Below are 17,889 nucleotides of genomic sequence, written 5' to 3' on the forward strand. Positions count from 1 at the left end.
GGCGCACTGTGCGTGTGAGTGGGGCAGGGTAGTGCCCTCCCCTCAGGGGAGGGGGTGTTTACAGAGTCGGTTTACAGACTGGAATATTCACAGTAATGAATGGGCTACTTTATACACACGAATATATGATTTTCATTACATTACGGTGCAAAATTGAGTCATTTCTGTGATGCATGTATCAGGTGAAGGGCAGCTTAATTTAGGTCCAGACTAATGAATGGAAGCCTGATGGTGGGGGGGGAAGTATTTCCATTACACTGAAATACGAGGAGATGCCACGCGTGACCACTAGATGGCGCCAAAGCCAAACACATTAATGGAAGAGAGGCGATAAACGAGGCAGTAAATGGTCGAACCAGCAAAGAAAAGAAAAAAGAACAGCCGTCTGACGTATCCCAGCCATCAGCTGTTTTAATATTTATATTCTGTATCTTCGAAGCCCCCCCCCCCCCCCCACCCCGGATGTCATCTTAATCCCCACCGGCCACCGGAAGCGCTTGATAAAGCCGAGGTTGCAAAGTGCGTCACATCGCGGAGCTGCGGAGAGTGAACGAGCCGCCTGCAGAGTCCAGCACCGACCAGCACCGACGGCCCGGCCTCCCTCCTCCCGGTTCTTTTGCACACGACATTAGACAACAACAACAAGCCCTGCGCTTCGTCTCCTACTGCAGCGATGGTGAAGATCGCGTTTAACTCGGCCCTGGCGCAGAAGGCGCTGGGCAAAGAGGCGCCAGACGCCGTGAAGGTGAGTCCGGTGAGCAGCAGGCCCTGCGCCGGCCGCGGCCGGGCTCTGACCGCGGACGTCATTTTATATGTTTTTCTAAGAATTCTCTTGTATTCTACAAAACTTCGCAGTATAAAGAGTTTTGCATGCACGTCTGCGTCACTTCGCACCTGATGCAGCAGCGCCCATCTCCTGGACGTCAACACCGCTGCTGCTGCGCAGAGGCCGGACATTCAGTGGGATTATCTGGTGTTGATGGTATTAAATGCATGCAATATCCACATGCTGTGCTGACAGTATTGCACGTGTGTGTGTGTGTGTGTGTGTGTGTGTGTGTGTGTGTGTGTGTGCAGGATCCGGAGCTGGGCTCTGCTCCAGCGGGCATCGAGGGCTCCACAGGTCGCTGCCTGCTCACCCTGCTGGGCATCGCCTTCATCCTCAGCGGGCTCATCGTCGGGGGAGCGTGTCTCTATCGATATTTCACCCCGAAGGTAAAACATCTGTGTGAGGGGTTTGATGTGTTACTGGTGGTAGAAGTACCATTGCCTTTGGAGTTTAAAAAATATCAAGTTATATGCGTGTTATATGCAAGTAGAAGTACAAGATACTGGTTTAAATGAGATTGTGGTAAAAGTAGAAGTACTGATTCAACTTCTTTACTCTTTTTTGCGTCACATTAATAAGCAAGAAATAATCTATAATCCCCCTCAAATGCATTAAAACTAAGAGTATAAAGGTGTTTGTTTTAAGATGTAGGGATTAAAAGTTAAAAAAGTGAAATACTCAAGTAAAGTACAGATACCTGAAAATTCCAGTGAAGTGCAGTAAAGAAGTATTTTGTTCCACCTCTGCTCAGAAATAATAATAAAAAAACACTTTTCATTATCGGGATAATGAGGGAAAAGCTGGAGAAGTGAAAAATAGACCCTGGTTATATATAATCATGTAATAAAACACATACTAGCACAATAATGCTATTTTGTAACATTTATGTATGATTTATTTATGAAGTGGGGCCTTATGATTGCCTGATTAAAGATTGTTTTGTTGTTTTTCCAGTGAAAAACATTCCAGTCATCGTGGGACATAAGCACCTTTTTGTTCTTCTCCGTTGAAGTGAACGCAGCCGGTTAGAGAAGTGTTATTTGGGCCGGAGGAGATATTAAACCTCGGCGGGGAACGAGAACGCTGACTCGCTTCCGTCTGCAGACAAAGTGCAGACTTGGCCGTCTTTAAATTTGTGCTGTGTTGTCAGTCCACAGGGGCTTCTTATCTTATGCAAATGAGGCAAAACCTGAACTGTCTCATTAAACTATTCATACAGCACTTCTACAAACACTTCTTCAGCCAACTTTGTTCAGGGGATTCACCCTACATCGCACACTAATGGGCGGCTTTACTGTTCATATATCCTCCATACGGCAATAATTTGGATATTTTTCTTAACATCACATCAGTGGGATTTCATACAGACTCTATACGTTGTATTTTCCTGAGAAAAAAACGCTCTCAGCTCATTATTTTTGGGGTATTGATAGCACTCCACAGACCCAAGTGGTAGGGTATTTATTTTTTATCATAAATCAATGAATATATATAACATACCTGCAAAAATATACACTGCAACAAAACACTACAGGTGTCTTTTTAAAAAGCAAATACCAACAGTGGAATATTGTGTATTTTCTGCCACCTAGTGGTCGAAAATCATAAATCAATAAAGCAGCTTTAATCTTCAGACCAAATTCTTCCACTTTTAGCTGTAGATACACATAGAGATGTGTGTCTAGATGTGTAAATAAATGACCAAAATACTTCTTGTGCAGCTGCTTGCTGCTGATTTTCCGACGGTTGAAATAGATAAAGTGAACAAAGTGGGGACACTAATGATGTGTTCGTCTCCTCCAGAGGCTGTATCACGGAGCGATGCAGTTCAGCGACATCTCCCCCGGAGCCGGAGGAGAGAGCCAGCCGTACTACCTGCCGCGGGTGGAGGAGGAGGTGGAGATCTCCGACAGCATGGCCGTCATCAGCATCCCGCCCCCCCGCTTCAGACCCGGAGACCCCGCCTACATCCTGCACGACTTCAACCGGGTAAACGCAGCATCTACAGCACTGAGCCGACTCGCTGCTGTTGTTGTGGTTATCTCTTGACCTGTGTGTGTGTGTGTGCGTGCGTGTGTGTGCGTGTGTGTGTGTGTGTGTGTGTGTGTGTGCGCGTGTGTGCGTGTGTGTGTGTGAGAGCAGAAGCTGACTGCGTATCTGGACCTGACCCTGAGGACCTGCTTTGTGATTCCCCTGAACACCTCGGTGGTGCTCCCCCCCCAGGACCTCATCGACCTCTTCTCACAGCTGATGGTGAGTCGTGATTGGCTCAGGCTCGGTCACGCCACGCCACTCTCACTCAAGCTCACGCATAAGCCCTAATATTAAGGGCTGAACATTACCTGGGGAAAGCCAGGGTTTTATAACATTCTCCAGAGATTGTCTGTCTGCTTTAATCCCGTCCAAATCTGTCATTTTTTAGAGTAAAAACATCCATCATGTCACCCTCTCTGAGATACTCTCTGCTTCTGTAACACCGTACAGACCTATTAGAGGAATCGCCACCACAGATTTAAATTGGATCTCTTTCTTTGTCGTTACATATTTAGGATTTGTCTCCAAATGAAAATGTTTCCGATGATGGATATACATGAGCCAGGATGCTAACGTGGCTAGAAATGATCACATTGGGACATTTATTCCTTTTTTAAAAACCACGACATGTTGGACAACATTTCATGCATCCTTTATTAAATGTCATTATCCGAGGTGTTCCATATAATGGGGACGTTGGCTGATGATTCACTACTTAGACAAAGTCTCCCTCCCACTCTCAGCTGGCTGCCGCTCACTCAGCTTTACAGATGGTTTCCATGCCGATCTCCTTCTCTTTGTCCCCAGTCCGGCTCGTACCGCAGCTACCTGGTGCACGAGGACCTGGTGGTGACGGAGCGCATCGAAGACATCAAGCCTCTGGGCTTCTACATCCGCCGGCTGTGTGACGGCAAGGAGACGTACAGGATGCAGCGCCGCTCCACCCTGCTAGGTCTGGTTTTAGTACTAGTTTTAGTTTTATGTGAGGAAATGATGAGTGATGCTCATGATACCGCTGCACAGGTTTCAAAAGAGGAAAAAGATTTGAATCTAGATAAAACCCAATAACAATACAAATATATGCTTGAATCTCATTGGGCAGCAGGAATGAGGCCAATACGCAAATTTGCTTTGCAAATAATTCACGTGAACCTGTGAAGTGAACAAACCAGAGACTGTCATCACGGTCGCTGCTGTATTTATGTCTAGATGACGTTAATTTAAGCGTTGAAGGAGCAGCTACGGTGTTAGAATAACCGACCTGACCAGACTCCATTCAGAAAGCAAGCGTTTTAAACATAATTTGCTTATCGTCTTGCAGACAGACTTAACAAACCACAACTTCAGACTTACAAACTGTTGTCATGTCGTAACTCACCAGCCAGACGTGTTGTCAGTCTTACATCCAGGAAACGGACGAGCGTCGTGGCTTCAGAGAGAGGCATCACTTATGCGTTGTGTATTTTCTGAATGTAGTGGATGTGATTTCCTGTATTGTGGTGCATTTACTGTTCACAGCTGACGTTTGAGTGTCTTTGTGTCTGCCAGGCGGAGGCATCAAGAAGCGCTCTGCCGATGACTGCTTCACCATCCGTCACTTCGAGAACAAGTTTGTGACGGAGACCAGGATCTGCAAGGCCTGATGGGGGGGGGGGGAAAGGGCGAGCGTGGGTCCAGGAAGCCAGAGAGAGAGAGAGAGAGAGAGAGACAGAGAGTAGGAGGGCGTAGGCGAAAGAGGGAACAGCTTTCAGCAGAAAGTTAATTTTGTATAAAACTCTTAACTCCAGTTTTTGCCTCCCTTGCTTTTAAAACCCAGTGATAAGTGAAGTTAAGTTACAGCGTTTTTATATATATATATATATATATATATATATATATATATATATCTCCTAACCCCCTCCTCCTCCTCTGCTGTCTCTTGCTCACTAGTTAGTCTCGTACTAATAACCAGCCTGCTTACTAACGATATACTAAGTTTCGATTGTTTCGTCGGTTCCTGTCCGTTGCCGTGGCTTCCTGCTGAATTATCTTATCGTCGTTGCCGTGTTCCAACATCCGCTGGCGCCCAGATAAAAGTCCTTCTACTGAATTTACCCCTCGTGAGAAGTTCTTCATATCAGACCCACTGTTCCCAGTCCCGACGGGGGTTCATGGAGCACGCCGTGACACGATCTACTCAATGTTCTAATGTGAAATAGCAGCACGTCACCCAGGAGGCGTCAGGTTACAGTTACAGAGCACATGGAACACGGTTCGACCGTGTTACTGTTGTGGACGGTACCAGCGGTTTGCCCCCCCCTTTATTAGTTTTTTTGTAGATATTTCCCAGAGTGCCCTGCTGCTCCCAGAGGCCTCTGCTGTCCTGCTGTATGTGACGATTTCTATGTAATTGATGGTGTGATACCTGACGGTCAGCGGTCCAGATCCCCACATGACGTTTGTGTTTGTGTAGCGACCTCATTTTGTGGTAATAAACTTGAACGGACGGTTTGGTGAGCTGAAGGGAAATTTCACCAAATTTGACACTTCGTGTGCACAGTTTTGATATTTATGAGCCGGAGGAGGCTGTTGTGGCAGAATTCTATATATTTAAAAAGTCCATGTTTGTAAAGATCCTTCGGTGAATCTGCACAAAGCGATTGTCCTCGTGTTTTTGGAAGCATGAAAAAATGTTTTTCCCACTGGATGCCTGCAGAGGAAGACAATCAGACAGGAAGTGTGCGTGTAGAAATGTGTTTCTGTCTAACAATACTAGAAGATTAGATTTAAAAAAACAATGTTGTGTGCAGCTACTGAAATGAATTCACTTTGTCGCTGAATAAAGTTGCATTTCTTTACCTACTACATATCTTTGGCTGTCTGCTTATTATTGCGGCGCCAGTGAACGCAGCATCATCAGGACTGTAGAGGGAAACGTGTCTTTTCTGTATTTCCTGATGCTTAGTGGAGACGTTTGCAGTGATGACAACTCCATCCCCATAACAGGAACAACTCACACATTTAAAAAAAAAAAAAAACAGACGCCTTTTTATTGAAATATAAATAGAAAAAAAATGAATCACAGACCTCAATAACGAACACACTCTTTTTTTACTTCCTGCACAAGAAACACATGATCCCTCGGCTGCTTCCCATTGGCCAAAAGCAGGGGTGGCTTAATAGCACTTGAGGCCCCTGGGCTATGGAGATTTTTGAGGCCCCCTCTACCCCCTTGTTTCCTTTTTGGAAATTTTATTTATTTTTGTTACATTTTGTTTTTTTGTTTTTTTTTACTTTTGGGAGGGCGCTGTAGAGCGATGTGCTCAATGATTTAGTAGTACCTCCAGAGTCCGTGAATATGGATGTTTATCGTCATTATTATTATAATTAAGAGGCCCCTGATTGGTCGAGGCCCCTGGCTGAAGCCCCAGGTAAGCCTGTGCATTAAGGCGCCTCTGGCCAAAAGTTCTCAGGCTCTAATTGGTCTTTGTAACCAAGAAGCAGTGAGATAAACAAGCTTGTATGAGATACAGCTCAATGTTGGTTTATGATCCATAATTCAACGTAGAGAAGAAGATACTGGTCAACTTCCCAACACTCCCAGTATGAATATGAGGAAGACGAACTATAAATAACCATTTATGGAGACTGTTGAGTCGTATCAGTACAAGCCTGAACTTTCAGCCAATCGTTGACCTATACTTTGGTCCCGCCCTCTTAGCTGTCAATCTTAAGAGCTGTTTTGAACTGGAATTTGAGCTAGAAGGAGGAACAATATAAAATGTTGGTTTTAACCTTGACAAACATTTTCAGGAACATTCTGGATCTGTAAACAAACAATATGTAAAAAAATAAACTTTGGTAAACATGGAGGTTTATGTAAACTAGGTGGCCGTCGATGGACGGGGATGTTTAGTAACACTGTGGTCCTTCAAAGGGTGTCATAGTCTCAGGGTTTAGAGGTTCGGTCCTTCAACCAGAGAGGCCTGGAGGCCGGTCTAGGCTAGTCCTCCTCAGCGTCCTCCCCTGCTATGCAGGACAGACGCCTGCTGAACGTCATGCTCTCGGGGATCTCCGGCTTGCTCACCCGTCTCCAGAACTCGTCGGTGGTGAAATAGTAAATGAGCGGGTCCAGGGTGCAGTTCAGGCTGGCGAGGCAGAGGGTGACGGGGTGACACCGCCGAATCAGGTTCATGAGGTCGCAGCTGCTCAGGGCGTTGGCTTTCACCAGGAAGTCCAGGGGCATGGTGACGTGGTAGGGGGCGAAGCACACGAGGAAGAGCACGGCGCAGCTCAGCACCATCCTCAACGCCCGCCGCTTCTCCCCCCGGTCCGGCACCGCCCCCGCCAACGACGCCCGGAGGCTCCCGGCCGTCAGACAGGTGCAGGCCAACACCAGGACGAGGGGGATGATGAAGCCGAACAGCTCCGCCAGGACCAGGAGGGCCCAGGCCGCCGGCGTGCTGATGGACCTCATGGGCAGCTCCGAGAAACACACCAGCTCGGGGCCCGCGGGGGCCTCCGAGGCAAGGGGACTCGAACGCTCGGTGCTGGAGTTCCTCAGCAGGGGGAAGGGCAGGCAGCACAGGCAGACCAGCAGCCAGCCGACGGCGCACACCAGCAAGTCTCCCTTCCGCCGGTACGAGTTGTACCTCAGCGGGCGCATGATGAGCTCGCAGCGGCGCACGCTGACGCACACCAGGAAGTAGATGGAGGCGTACATGTTGACGTACTTGAGATAGAAGCAGATCATGCAGAGGGGACGACCGAAGGGCCAGGTGTTGTTCAGGTAGTAGTAGATCCTCAGGGGCAGAGAGAGCAGCTGAGGGGAGCAGAGAGCGTCAGGGTGGTTGTGGAAAGAAGAACTGCAAACACGGAAACCTCATTTTAGCTTCGGCTGAAGATTTATTTCTTTTTTTTTTATTGTTGCTTCCGGTGATAAAAAAGAAAGGAAACCAAAACTAATTTAATGATGTTAAAACTAGCAATTGGCATCATTTAAAAAACAAAGTAATAGTTAAACAGAATATAATAAATCATTATATTAAACATTATTGTAGTTGTATGCTTACATAAGGCCATTTTAAGTGTTTATTAGTGTATTTTTTTATATAACCCTGGTTGTATTATGGGAGTGTTTCTTTATTCTAGTCACATGTAATGCATTTATTAATATGCATTTAAACATGTCCTTATACCATCTTACATTGTGTTATAAACAATCCCAGGAATACTTTTTAGAAATGTTAACAGTTAAATAATGAGAGTAATCATGAGTTGCTATCATTCACAAAGTAGAGAATTTATCTAAACAGGAAATATGAAAGATAAAAAGTTATTTGCAGTCCAATTGGAGGTCATGAGATAAACAGACACACAAACATGCGTGTGTGCAGAGGTGGTTTTTACCTGCAGCAGGTCGGCCACAGCCAGGTTCATCATGTACACCACGGCCTTCTTGGTTTCTCTGACGTAGACCTTGAACAACCAGAGCGCCAGCACGTTACCCAGCAGGCCCGGCACCAAGATCACACAGTACACGACGGCGTACACGTGGTGCTGGTACGTCCGGAGTTCCTCATCGCTCTGACAGCTGTGGTTGGTCATCCTCAGGTCTGTGACCAGCAACCGGCCGGCAGGAAGCCTGGAATCAGGAATCAGGATCATCTGTCCATCATGGCGAGGGGGGGAGGGGGAGGGGGGGTGTTCAGGCTTCTGTGAGGGAAGTTAAAGTGTGAGAGCTGGTGATGTTTCTATGGTAACGTGGCATCCTGGGGGAGGAGAGAACAGGAGATATTAGCTGTGAAGCAGCTTCTAATAGCAGAACGCCAACACACACACATGCAAAACACACACACATGCAAAACACACACATGCAAAACACACACACACACACCAGCCAACTTCTGCTTGTTCACACCATGCGTTTAGTGTCGATTGCAGCTTTAGCAGTGGCATTTAGAGGTCGATATGCAAACCCACGGAGACGTTTCTCCCACGTGGCGTTTAGCCGTTCAGCCGGCAGTTGGCGAAGCGCCTCGGAGCAAGGCATCGAGTGAAACTGCCGCGGTCGACGCGTCAGGCCTGAGACAAGCGTGCGGTGTGGTGACTTCACAGTTTCAAAACAAGGCGACGCCCACATCAGGCCTTTTTGTTTGTTTTCTTGTTGTTTTGCAAAACTGCACAGAACGTAGGTGGGCTCAAACCCGCCACTGTAAGAGTCCGTGGGTGCTCTGCTTTAACCTTAAACTGTGAGAAAACACAACATGAGTCTCCATGATGACCCGAAACTGAGAAAAGAGAAACGTGCTCCGTTATAGGAACTAGATGAGGTGTTTTCTGAGTACGTTATAACCCGGCACTCAGAAAACAGTTTGCTATTTTGGCAATATTGCATCAGATTTGCATCGATTACAAACTGATAGTCAGCACAGAGCCGCTATCTTTATGGCTTTATTAACTCTCAGACTCACTCCCACCTCTTAGCACCAGCTCAGTTCGTGGAGCCTTCCTGTCTCCGGGCTTTTCTTACAGTCCTGCCACGGCCACAGATGATGATTTATTTATCTATTTTTAATGTCAGAGCATTGAATTTATTCATTGCTATCGGTTTCTTTCAAGCATTTCAGATAATATAACATCATATGAAAATAATCACGTACTCAACCTTTAAATAATCCCACCAGTGCAACAACGTAAAAGCAAAAGCATGAAAAGAAAACGCCCTAAAATGTAGCCGATTGTGATTCCAGCAACATTTAGGATTATTATTATTCTGTCCAGGATGATCGTTCCAGACAGGAACACCAAACCCGGATTTGAACCCGTGACCTTCTGGCTGTGAGGAGACGGCGGGCCTCCACGCTCTCACCACCACATCACTCTCTCATGCTGGTCCACGCCTCGGGCCTCGATGGCAGTCATCACGTGTTCCTCCGGAGCCTCCGCATCCACCGCCATGAACAGATCTCCCTCTCACCCGCCGCTCATTAGTGCAGACTGGACGCAGCGCTACGAATTCATTACATTGGTAATAAGCACCGCTGTAGCTTGTGACCTGCATGGACTGTTAATCCAGAGGTCCCCAATCTGAGGGTTGAGCCCCTCTGAAGGGTCACAAGGCGGATGTGGAGGGTCCTGTGATGATTTATGGGGGAGGAATGAAGGGGAAACCCCAACTTGACATGTATATTTTGTAAGAGGTTTTCAAACACTGGTTTAATCTTTAACTTTTATTATTTTATTATCATGACATTATATCCACAGCTGCTGTTATCTTTAGTGAGTATTTTCTACTTTTTTCTTTCTTTCTGTCATATTCATAGACATATTGTTTCTTTTTTTTAGGGAGATTTTCTCTTATTGGTGGAAAGCAGCTCTGAGGCAAATTGGTAGTACAATATTTATAAAATGTAGGGAAATATAAAGTAGCAAACAACTGAAATTCTCAAGGAAAATGCCGTTATAATTGAAGTTAAGTGGGCTTCAGTGTTTCCCAGGATACATAAAGAGAGGACTTTATTAAAGACACATAAACTGCTGATCTTTACCCCACCAGATCTCCCAACGCTCCCCTCAGACCCCAGTCTGCCTTTGAGCCTCAGTGACCTTTGACCCCTGTGTGGCTGTTTCTGTTCTATCAGTTTTGCACGTACGGTTCATGTTTCTGATGAGATCTTAAAAATGTTTGATCACATGTTCTTTCGTTTCCTCCTGGCAGCTCTCACTTATTCTGACACATACTGAGAGTTTAGTAAAAGCAGAGGTGAACCCCCACCTTTAGGATTCACATGTTTTTTAGATCTCAACGGAAACGCATCATTTTATCCACCGTGATTCACCTCTCCGTGGGTTGGCAGCGCCTTACAGCTTCATGCCTTCTGCCTTGTGCTTCAGCACCCCAAGAAATTGCTTGTGGGACCCCCAGCACCCAGGGGTCCCCCTCCACGTGTGCTTCTGCCAACACACAAAAACTATGTCACGAACGCCGGCCTGCAGACTCTGCATTTACACCCTCGGTGTGACAGACATTCCTCATGTTGGAGAAACATGCAGGACACCCCCACCACTCCCCCACTCCCCCGCACACATGAGGCGTGACTCCACGCTGAAGGCATCCAGCTGTTACGGCCTCGCACACACACAAAAAGCTCAGTCTCACTGCTGTCTTTTAGAAGGAATCGACATCTCACCTCTGTCTTGGAGCTCGGGGTCGCAGCAGGGCGAAGCATCAGCCAGCGCACATGCCATCGCCTCCCGCCATAACACCATTCACTCTCTCCGTCCCGCCCTTTGCCTCACTCTGAACCACTCTTTTCTCTACGCGTTCTACTGATTCTTGTCTTCTCTCCTCTTATTTCCTGTGTTGAATTCTCACAGCGATCGCCCCTCCGACCGTCTATCCGTCTCTGCTACACTGAGGGTTTCACCACCACACACAGACACAGGGCTTCCTGTGAGAGTGAGGGGGTGTGGTTTACAAGAATCTTCTGACACCATGACTTCTGCTATTATTGCTATCCCCCCCTCCCCTTGTGAGCACCACTAAACAGGCCATGTGTGTCCTTTTTTTGTAATAACAGATGCAAACATTGTCATATATATCAGGACAGAGAATCAATAGTGAAAGTAGAAAACAGAAAAGCTGCCTTTGTGTGACGGATTTCTCAACACAATACTTTCAATATCTGATGGATGACATGTGATGCAATAGATCAGCGTAATAGATAAGAAGCGGGTACATTTGGGGTGGGTTGGTTGGGTGAATCAACACCTGGCAGTTTGTCCTACAGTGAGGATGAGGGTTGGCTCAGACATGGGTCTAGCAGATGCAAGAGAGTTTTCAGTTTAAAAGCTGACCTCAAACCCTGGCAGTTACGGGTTTTCAAAGCGGCTGCAGCTTTACTGCCTAACCGTCTAACCCCCTTTTGCTTCTGCAGCGCGAGGGGAAGTACAGTCAAAATGGTGCTGGCACCTGTTTTCACCAGACGAAACCTCGAATATGAAAGTTACACAACACCGCAGCGCCAGATAAGAGAGAGAGAGCGAGCGTGTTTATTCACACATTTACATGCATTTTACATACATCATGTAGCTTATTTACACAGAACATGAAGACAAACAACAAGCTGTGGTACAGATATTCATTTCGGTTGCTTGATTGAAGATTTGTTTGTGCTAAAGCGATGCTGAGTGGGAGGTCATCCCCCCTCTCCCCCCACCACATGGAGGTCTAAAGGTTTCTGGGTCCTAACGTGTCTCGCCGCCCAGCTTGTCTGTCTGCTTACAAGTTCAACATGGTTCACTGTTTGGTCCTCTTCCTCATGGACTGGAGTGTGCAGGCAGGTTGTACCCGCTGCCACAGAGGCAGAGGTTTGTGGTGATTAGCTGTGCGCAAAAACCATGCAAATATGCATCATCCATCCATTGTCTACCGCTTATCCTGTATTCAGGGTCGCGGGGGGGCTGGATCCGATCCCAGCTGTCATTGGGCGAAGGCAGGGTTCACCCTGGACAGGTAACCAGTCTATCACAGGGCCGACATGTAGAGACAAACAACCATTCACACCTACGGCAATTAAGAGTCACCAATGAACCTATCCCCATCCTGCATGTCTTTGGACTGTGGGAGGAAGCCGGAGAACCCGGAGAGAACCCACGCTTACACGGGGAGAACATGCAAACTCCACACAGAAGGAACCCGAACCCGACCCGGGAATCAAACCCGGGACCCTCTCGCTGTGAGGCGAGAGTGCTACCCACTACACCACCGTGCAGCCCAAATATGCATCATGCACATTTGTTTTTCTAGATCTAAAAGAGGGCAGGCATGGTTTGACAGAGGTTTCGTTATTACTTGATACTGGGTTGTTTCAGTTACTAAATCTGTTAACACCTGCTACAGTATGTATTTATATATATATATGTGTGTGTCCGGGACTACTCCCTGTCCGAGCAGCTACTCTCCATGCTTATCATGGTGCGCGGTGCAAGACGCTGCGTCGGCGAGCTGACCGGCGAGGAGAGGAGCGTGGCGGTGAAGGAGGAGGTGCGCCTGATGAGGTGCAACCTGAACTCGGCCGTCAGAAAGTAATAAAGCAGAGGGTTGAGGCAGCAGCTGAGGCTGGCGAGGCACAGAGACACCGGGTGGAACTGACGCACGGCCAGCCTCGTCGCACAGTGGGACACTATGTCCTGCGACACCATCAGGTAGAGCAGGAAGTTGAGGTGGTAGGGGGCGAAGCAGACCAGGAAGAGGGCGAAGCAGCTGAGCACCATCTGAAGAGCGCGCCGCTTGTCGGCGTTTGTCTGCTTTTCTTGATAATTGTCCGTCTGAGAGCTGGTGACCGACTGGTGGCGGTGGCGGTCTGAGGCATTGAGAGAGGCCGACTGTTGCTGATCCTGGATCTGCCTTTGCCTGAGAGACCGGGCGATGCGGACGGAGCTGAAACTGATGCAGGCCAAAGGAATGACGAAACCAAACAGCTCAGCGAGAGCCATCATGCCGATTGCCAGAGAGACCGGCAGACGCCGCATGGGCAAGTCCTTAAAACAGCCGACTCTGGTGGGACCGGAGAGTCTGCTGGGGCTCGTAGCCGAAGGTGGTGCCGGAAGTTCGGTGTAACCAAAGGGATGCTGGGTAGGAGTGGCGACCAGAGGATAGGACGCGTTGTAGGCGGTCTGCGTACTGATGCCAGGACTGGTGGAGCTGCTGCTGCTCCTCATCAGGATGAACGGCGAACAGGCCAGGCCGACCACCACCCACACTGTGATGCTGATCGCCAGGTCGTAGCGCCGCCGCCACTGGCGGGCGGAGAACGGGTGGAGCAGGAAGACACACCTCTGCACGCTGATACACACCTGGAGATGGAAAAATACAAGAAAATTAGTGAGAGAAGGAGGAGTCGCGGACTTAACAGCCAAGCGGATTCTTTTTTATTTCATTGAGCTGTAGTCTCACACACATCGGCTGGTTTACTACAGACGTATGAATTAAAAATGAGCATTTTTTTGTAATTTAATTGCAAGAAAAGGATAAAAAAAGATGACGAAATAACGTCATAATCACGACAGTTCATAAAACGTCTGAAGTCGCGGTTTGTAAGGTCTGTCTCCATGACGATAAGCGAACAACTTTGAAAAATGCTTGTTTTTTTAATGGAGTTTGACTCAATCGAAGGTTTGGACTCCAATGTTACGTATTGACACTTGTAAATAGGTTGGAAACGGCTAAATCTTCTGGTATCGTCACAGTATTCCAGGATTATTTCCACTGCCTGCTCACCAGAAACACTATGGCGGCGTACATGTTGAGGTATTTGAGGTAGAAGCAGAACAAGCAGACGCCTCGTCCGAAGGGCCAGGTGTGTGTGAAGTAGTAATAAATCCGGAGGGGCAGGGAGAGGATGTGGGCCAGGTCAGCCAGTGCCAGGTTTATCATGAAGATCACCGCCTTGGTCTTCTTACTGCGGAGCAACATGCAAGAAGAGTCAGCCGTGTCCGTGTGTGTGTGTGTGTGTGTGTGTGTGTGTGTGTGTGTGTGTGTGTACCTAATGTGTCTACAGAGGACCCAGAGGGCGATGGTGTTGAGCAGCAGCCCGGGGACGAAGAGCAGCAGGTAGAAGTAGGTGTACATGGTGTCCATGGACTGTTCCCAGCCGGTCATGTTGTGTCCACACGGCGAGGACGAGTTGGTGAGGGACTCCCCCCCCCACGCTGCAGACGTATTCAGGGTCATTTCCTCTCTCTCTCTCTCTCTCTCTCTCTGAAGCGACTCGACGACTCTTTATCCTGGGATCAATCTTTCATCTCATTCTGCACATCTGCAAGAAGGGGAGTTCACAAGTAATGTGTAAGAATTATTATCTCGAACATTTGGGGGAAATACCAACTCATTTACATTTAAGGCATTTAGCAGAAGCTTTTGTCCAAAGCGACTTATAATAAGTACATTTGTCAAAAGAAAGAAACCACAACGAATCATTGCCGATAAAGTAAGAGCTAAAAAATAGAAACAAGTGTTCGGTCCTCATCTGAGTAAAGTAGTAGCTGTTCAGCAAACATACCTTAAGAACAACAGTGCTATGATCAAAGTGCTATAGGTACGAACATAGAAGTTTAGTGGGTTTTTTTTGGTTATTGAGTCATGCTATTCAGAGTCGAGGTGAAGTCTGAACAGGTGAGTCTTGAGCCTTTTTCTGAAGATGGCAGTGACTCTGCTGTCCTGACGTTGGTCGGGAGTTCGTTCCACCACTGAGGACCAGAACAGAGAAGAGTCTGGACTTTGCTGAGCGACATTTGTTTGATTTCAGTGATGGTGGTACCAGCCGGCCAGCTGAAGTAGAGGAGCCACGTGCTCGCTTCAGGGCATGAGGTTTGACCAGTGTTTGAAAGTAGATGGCCCTGAAGGCCAGTGCCATCGTCTTGAATTGGATGCAACAGGGAGCCAGTGGAGGTCACGGAGGAGTGGTCACATGGGACTAACCATGGACCTCCATCAGTAGCTCTTCTGGAGATTCGCCACAATCGTCCTAAATTTCCAATTGGAATAATTTGAGGTTTGTTTTTGCTTAAGAGTTGGAATTGCAGTGTTTTCCCTGACTGTTGTTTACCCTCCTATGGGAGAACACTTCATTGTGGTTCACTTTACCCTTGTGACGGACACTTATCTTCTGGGAAAAGGCTGCAGGGCATCTGGACCACAATCCACTGTTTAGTGGACTAACAAATACAGAGAGAATGTTTTGAAGTTTCTGTAAAAAGCCAATTCATGCATAATAAGCCAAGTCTCATGTATTTTAAACATCATTACTCAGCCTTTAGTGAAGGAGTTTTCAAAAAAGCCATCAAGTTTGCAGGTATTATAGTGAATACGTAGTTTAAGGCCTTTTCCCCCCAAGGTAAGTGGTCCAACAGCCATAGAAAGGGTCTTCCTGATGAACTACACAAAAACGCAGGTAGCTGCTGAAGAGTGAACGGCAGCCGACACTTTTCACAACCAGGAAACCCAAATGCGATGGCAACTTGTTACTTGTCAGACATCAATAAAGCCATAAATTGCAACCAACGGCCGTGTAAATTGCAGGAAATGTGCACCAAGCTGATCTGCTGCAAAATCATTTCCCCCGTTCTTCACCGTCACTGAAACACTGCATTTGAAGTGAAATTCTAAGCGGTTATCGATGCAACTGTGTGGCTTATTTGATGTTATTTTACAACGATAGCTAAATCACAGCTTCTTAGGGAAACAGGGGTTTTTAAAACCACCGATGGAAGTGAAACAGACAGTTTACCCTGCTTATTGATCAAGCATCGCCCTTTCTCCAGCCTTCAAGACAACACCACACCCTTCCTCCCCCGGAGGACAACGAGAAACCGTCACAGATCCTGTTGCTGATTTACTGTCCTTCTCACCAGCGTTGACCCTTTGACTCCTATCAGACGTTGAGGGTTATCAGTCGGCCACAGTCTGAACCCCCCCTCACGTTACATGCAGGGTTAACAGATGTGCAACAGCATGATTTTGGACTTGAATTTAAGGGAAGTAGCAGGTTCGTGGGAACGTAAGAGGATGAATTGGCGACTTTGCATTTTCTTGGCAAACTCATTCGATACGATGGCATTTCAAATCATCAAGTAGCAGTGATACCATTTTTTTTAAATGTATTTATTTATTTTTTGCATTACATTATCCTGCACCTGCGATGGACTGGCGACCTGTCCAGGGTGTACCCTGCCTTCGCCCAATGACAGCTGGGATCGGCTCCAGCCCCCCCCACGACCCTGAATACAGGATAAGCGGTAGACGATGTATGGATTAACCTGCACCAACATTTTACTTGAATAAAGCCTGTAACATGAAACTCGGATTGAACCATCAGGAAACTGTGCAGCGTGACTTTAACCACAAATGTCCAGACAAAAGCGCAGACTTTGCAGACATAACTCCCCTCCAGACTGTGTGTGACGTTACCTGGTTCCTTCTCCGTCGTCTCCCTGGATGATCAGCGTGGTCCGGGGGTGAGAGGTCAGAGCCAGGAGTGACCGCCGGGCGACCACATGCTCCATCAGCTTTCACCAAACACTGTCCTCCTCGAGCGTTACCAGGGTAAGTAGTCTTACACCTCAGCAGCAGAGAACTGAAAGTGTGTGTGTGTGTGTGTGTGTGTGTGTGTGTGTGTGTGTGTGTGTGTGTGTGTGAAGAAGGCTGCGTTAACACCCCAGGGATGTGGTCTGGGTGTGCATGTCTTTGCACAAGGTAGCGTGGCACTGTTTCTTAGTTGTGACGACGGGAAGGGGAAGCTCTGCCCTCACATGTGTTGTTCTACCGTTGGTGATGTCACTGATCGCCTAGCAACCCAGACAAGACGTAAGAGTGGTTAATAGACCGAAAGATAACACTTTGATCTAAAAGAGGACAGACGGACTGGGGGGGGGGGGGGGGGGGGGGTTAGTTCCTCTTACCTTAAATCTCACAAATATCCGGTCAGCGAGCACCGCAGTCTGATGGCGTGCAGCTTCGACGCTACCGTACCGTAAAGTCCTTCAGTGTCTGGAGATAAAACTGAAATCATCAGCTTCCCCTATCCACACTTCCCTTTTTTTTTTTTTAAATAGCTGCCTATCAAAGCATTCATGCTGCATGGTGACCTGTGAGTGGATGTTACACTGGGTTGCTTTAGTCCTCTGAATCTTCAACAAGGCTTGATATTCTGTTATTTTGTATTTTTATTTTGTACTTTGGTTGATGTTTTTTTTAGTTGTGTGGCATCTCGAGAAAAAACCCCAACACGTTTTCACAGTCTGTCAAACCACAATTCAACAAGAAGGCAACTTTTTTTTTTTTCTATCCGCCCTGTTAGTTTCATATGTGCACGTGCAGTCACACCCCGAGAAAAGGTCTAACTGACAGGGACCTGGTCTCTGAGACCCGGGTCTATGGGGGGTCAGACCAGGGAGGGATGAGAACCAGCTCACTTTTTTTTCTTTTTTTTTAGTGGGGGGTGTTTTCACTGAAATGTTTGTTCAGTCTTGTGGCCACTAGAGGT

General features: G+C 47.3%; 3 protein-coding genes across 4 annotated transcripts; 1 reads left to right on the plus strand and 2 right to left on the minus strand.

Moving 5' to 3' along the window:
* The first annotated feature begins 480 nt into the window (after window positions 1-480).
* Window positions 481-5,709, plus strand: LOC311013071 (integral membrane protein 2A-like). Its single transcript, XM_084008970.1, has 6 exons — window positions 481-745; window positions 1,078-1,215; window positions 2,633-2,818; window positions 2,972-3,082; window positions 3,671-3,815; window positions 4,412-5,709. The coding sequence occupies exons 1-6, from the start codon at window positions 674-676 to the stop codon at window positions 4,504-4,506; spliced, it is 747 nt and encodes a 248-aa protein (XP_083865096.1). The 5' UTR covers window positions 481-673; the 3' UTR covers window positions 4,507-5,709.
* Window positions 5,710-5,819: 110 nt separating this feature from the next.
* Window positions 5,820-11,289, minus strand: gpr174 (G protein-coupled receptor 174). 2 transcript variants are annotated; one of them, XM_084008968.1, is made up of 4 exons: window positions 11,035-11,289; window positions 8,763-9,091; window positions 8,252-8,613; window positions 5,820-7,664 (listed from the first exon to the last, which is right to left on the minus strand). In XM_084008968.1, exons 3-4 carry the CDS (start codon window positions 8,507-8,509, stop codon window positions 6,846-6,848), a joined length of 1,077 nt encoding a protein of 358 aa, XP_083865094.1. In that variant the 5' UTR covers window positions 8,510-8,613; window positions 8,763-9,091; window positions 11,035-11,289; the 3' UTR covers window positions 5,820-6,845. The 2 variants fall into 2 exon arrangements, with proteins under 2 accessions (XP_083865094.1, XP_083865093.1); XM_084008967.1 differs by lacking the exon at window positions 8,763-9,091 and having other exon boundaries at window positions 11,035-11,288.
* Window positions 11,290-11,876: 587 nt separating this feature from the next.
* On the minus strand, window positions 11,877-16,971 carry p2ry10 (P2Y receptor family member 10). The gene is made up of 4 exons (XM_084008961.1): window positions 16,815-16,971; window positions 14,392-14,664; window positions 14,127-14,307; window positions 11,877-13,702 (listed from the first exon to the last, which is right to left on the minus strand). Exons 2-4 carry the CDS (start codon window positions 14,577-14,579, stop codon window positions 12,782-12,784), a joined length of 1,290 nt encoding a protein of 429 aa, XP_083865087.1. The 5' UTR covers window positions 14,580-14,664; window positions 16,815-16,971; the 3' UTR covers window positions 11,877-12,781.
* Between the last annotated feature and the right edge of the window lie 918 nt (window positions 16,972-17,889).

Source organism: Eutrigla gurnardus (assembly GCF_963514095.1).
Source record: "Eutrigla gurnardus genome assembly, chromosome: 5".
Classification (NCBI taxonomy): domain Eukaryota; kingdom Metazoa; phylum Chordata; class Actinopteri; order Perciformes; family Triglidae; genus Eutrigla; species Eutrigla gurnardus.

What these genes read in the sequence shown, in the direction of transcription:
- LOC311013071 (XM_084008970.1), top strand. Translation starts at nt 674, where the DNA reads ATGGTGAAGATCGCGTTTAACTCGGCCCTGGCGCAGAAGGCGCTGGGC. An exon ending in ATCGATATTTCACCCCGAAG is followed by an intron (nt 1,216 to 2,632) that starts GTAAAACATCTG and finishes CGTCTCCTCCAG; the next exon opens with AGGCTGTATCACGGAGCGAT. An exon ending in GCGCCGCTCCACCCTGCTAG is followed by an intron (nt 3,816 to 4,411) that starts GTCTGGTTTTAG and finishes TGTGTCTGCCAG; the next exon opens with GCGGAGGCATCAAGAAGCGC.
- gpr174 (XM_084008968.1), bottom strand. Translation starts at nt 8,509, where the DNA reads ATGATCCTGATTCCTGATTCCAGGCTTCCTGCCGGCCGGTTGCTGGTC. An exon ending in CTGTGGCCGACCTGCTGCAG is followed by an intron (nt 7,665 to 8,251) that starts GTAAAAACCACC and finishes TGCTCCCCTCAG; the next exon opens with CTGCTCTCTCTGCCCCTGAG.
- p2ry10 (XM_084008961.1), bottom strand. Translation starts at nt 14,579, where the DNA reads ATGACCCTGAATACGTCTGCAGCGTGGGGGGGGGAGTCCCTCACCAAC. An exon ending in GTCCTCTGTAGACACATTAG is followed by an intron (nt 14,308 to 14,391) that starts GTACACACACAC and finishes GTTGCTCCGCAG; the next exon opens with TAAGAAGACCAAGGCGGTGA. An exon ending in ACGCCGCCATAGTGTTTCTG is followed by an intron (nt 13,703 to 14,126) that starts GTGAGCAGGCAG and finishes TTCCATCTCCAG; the next exon opens with GTGTGTATCAGCGTGCAGAG.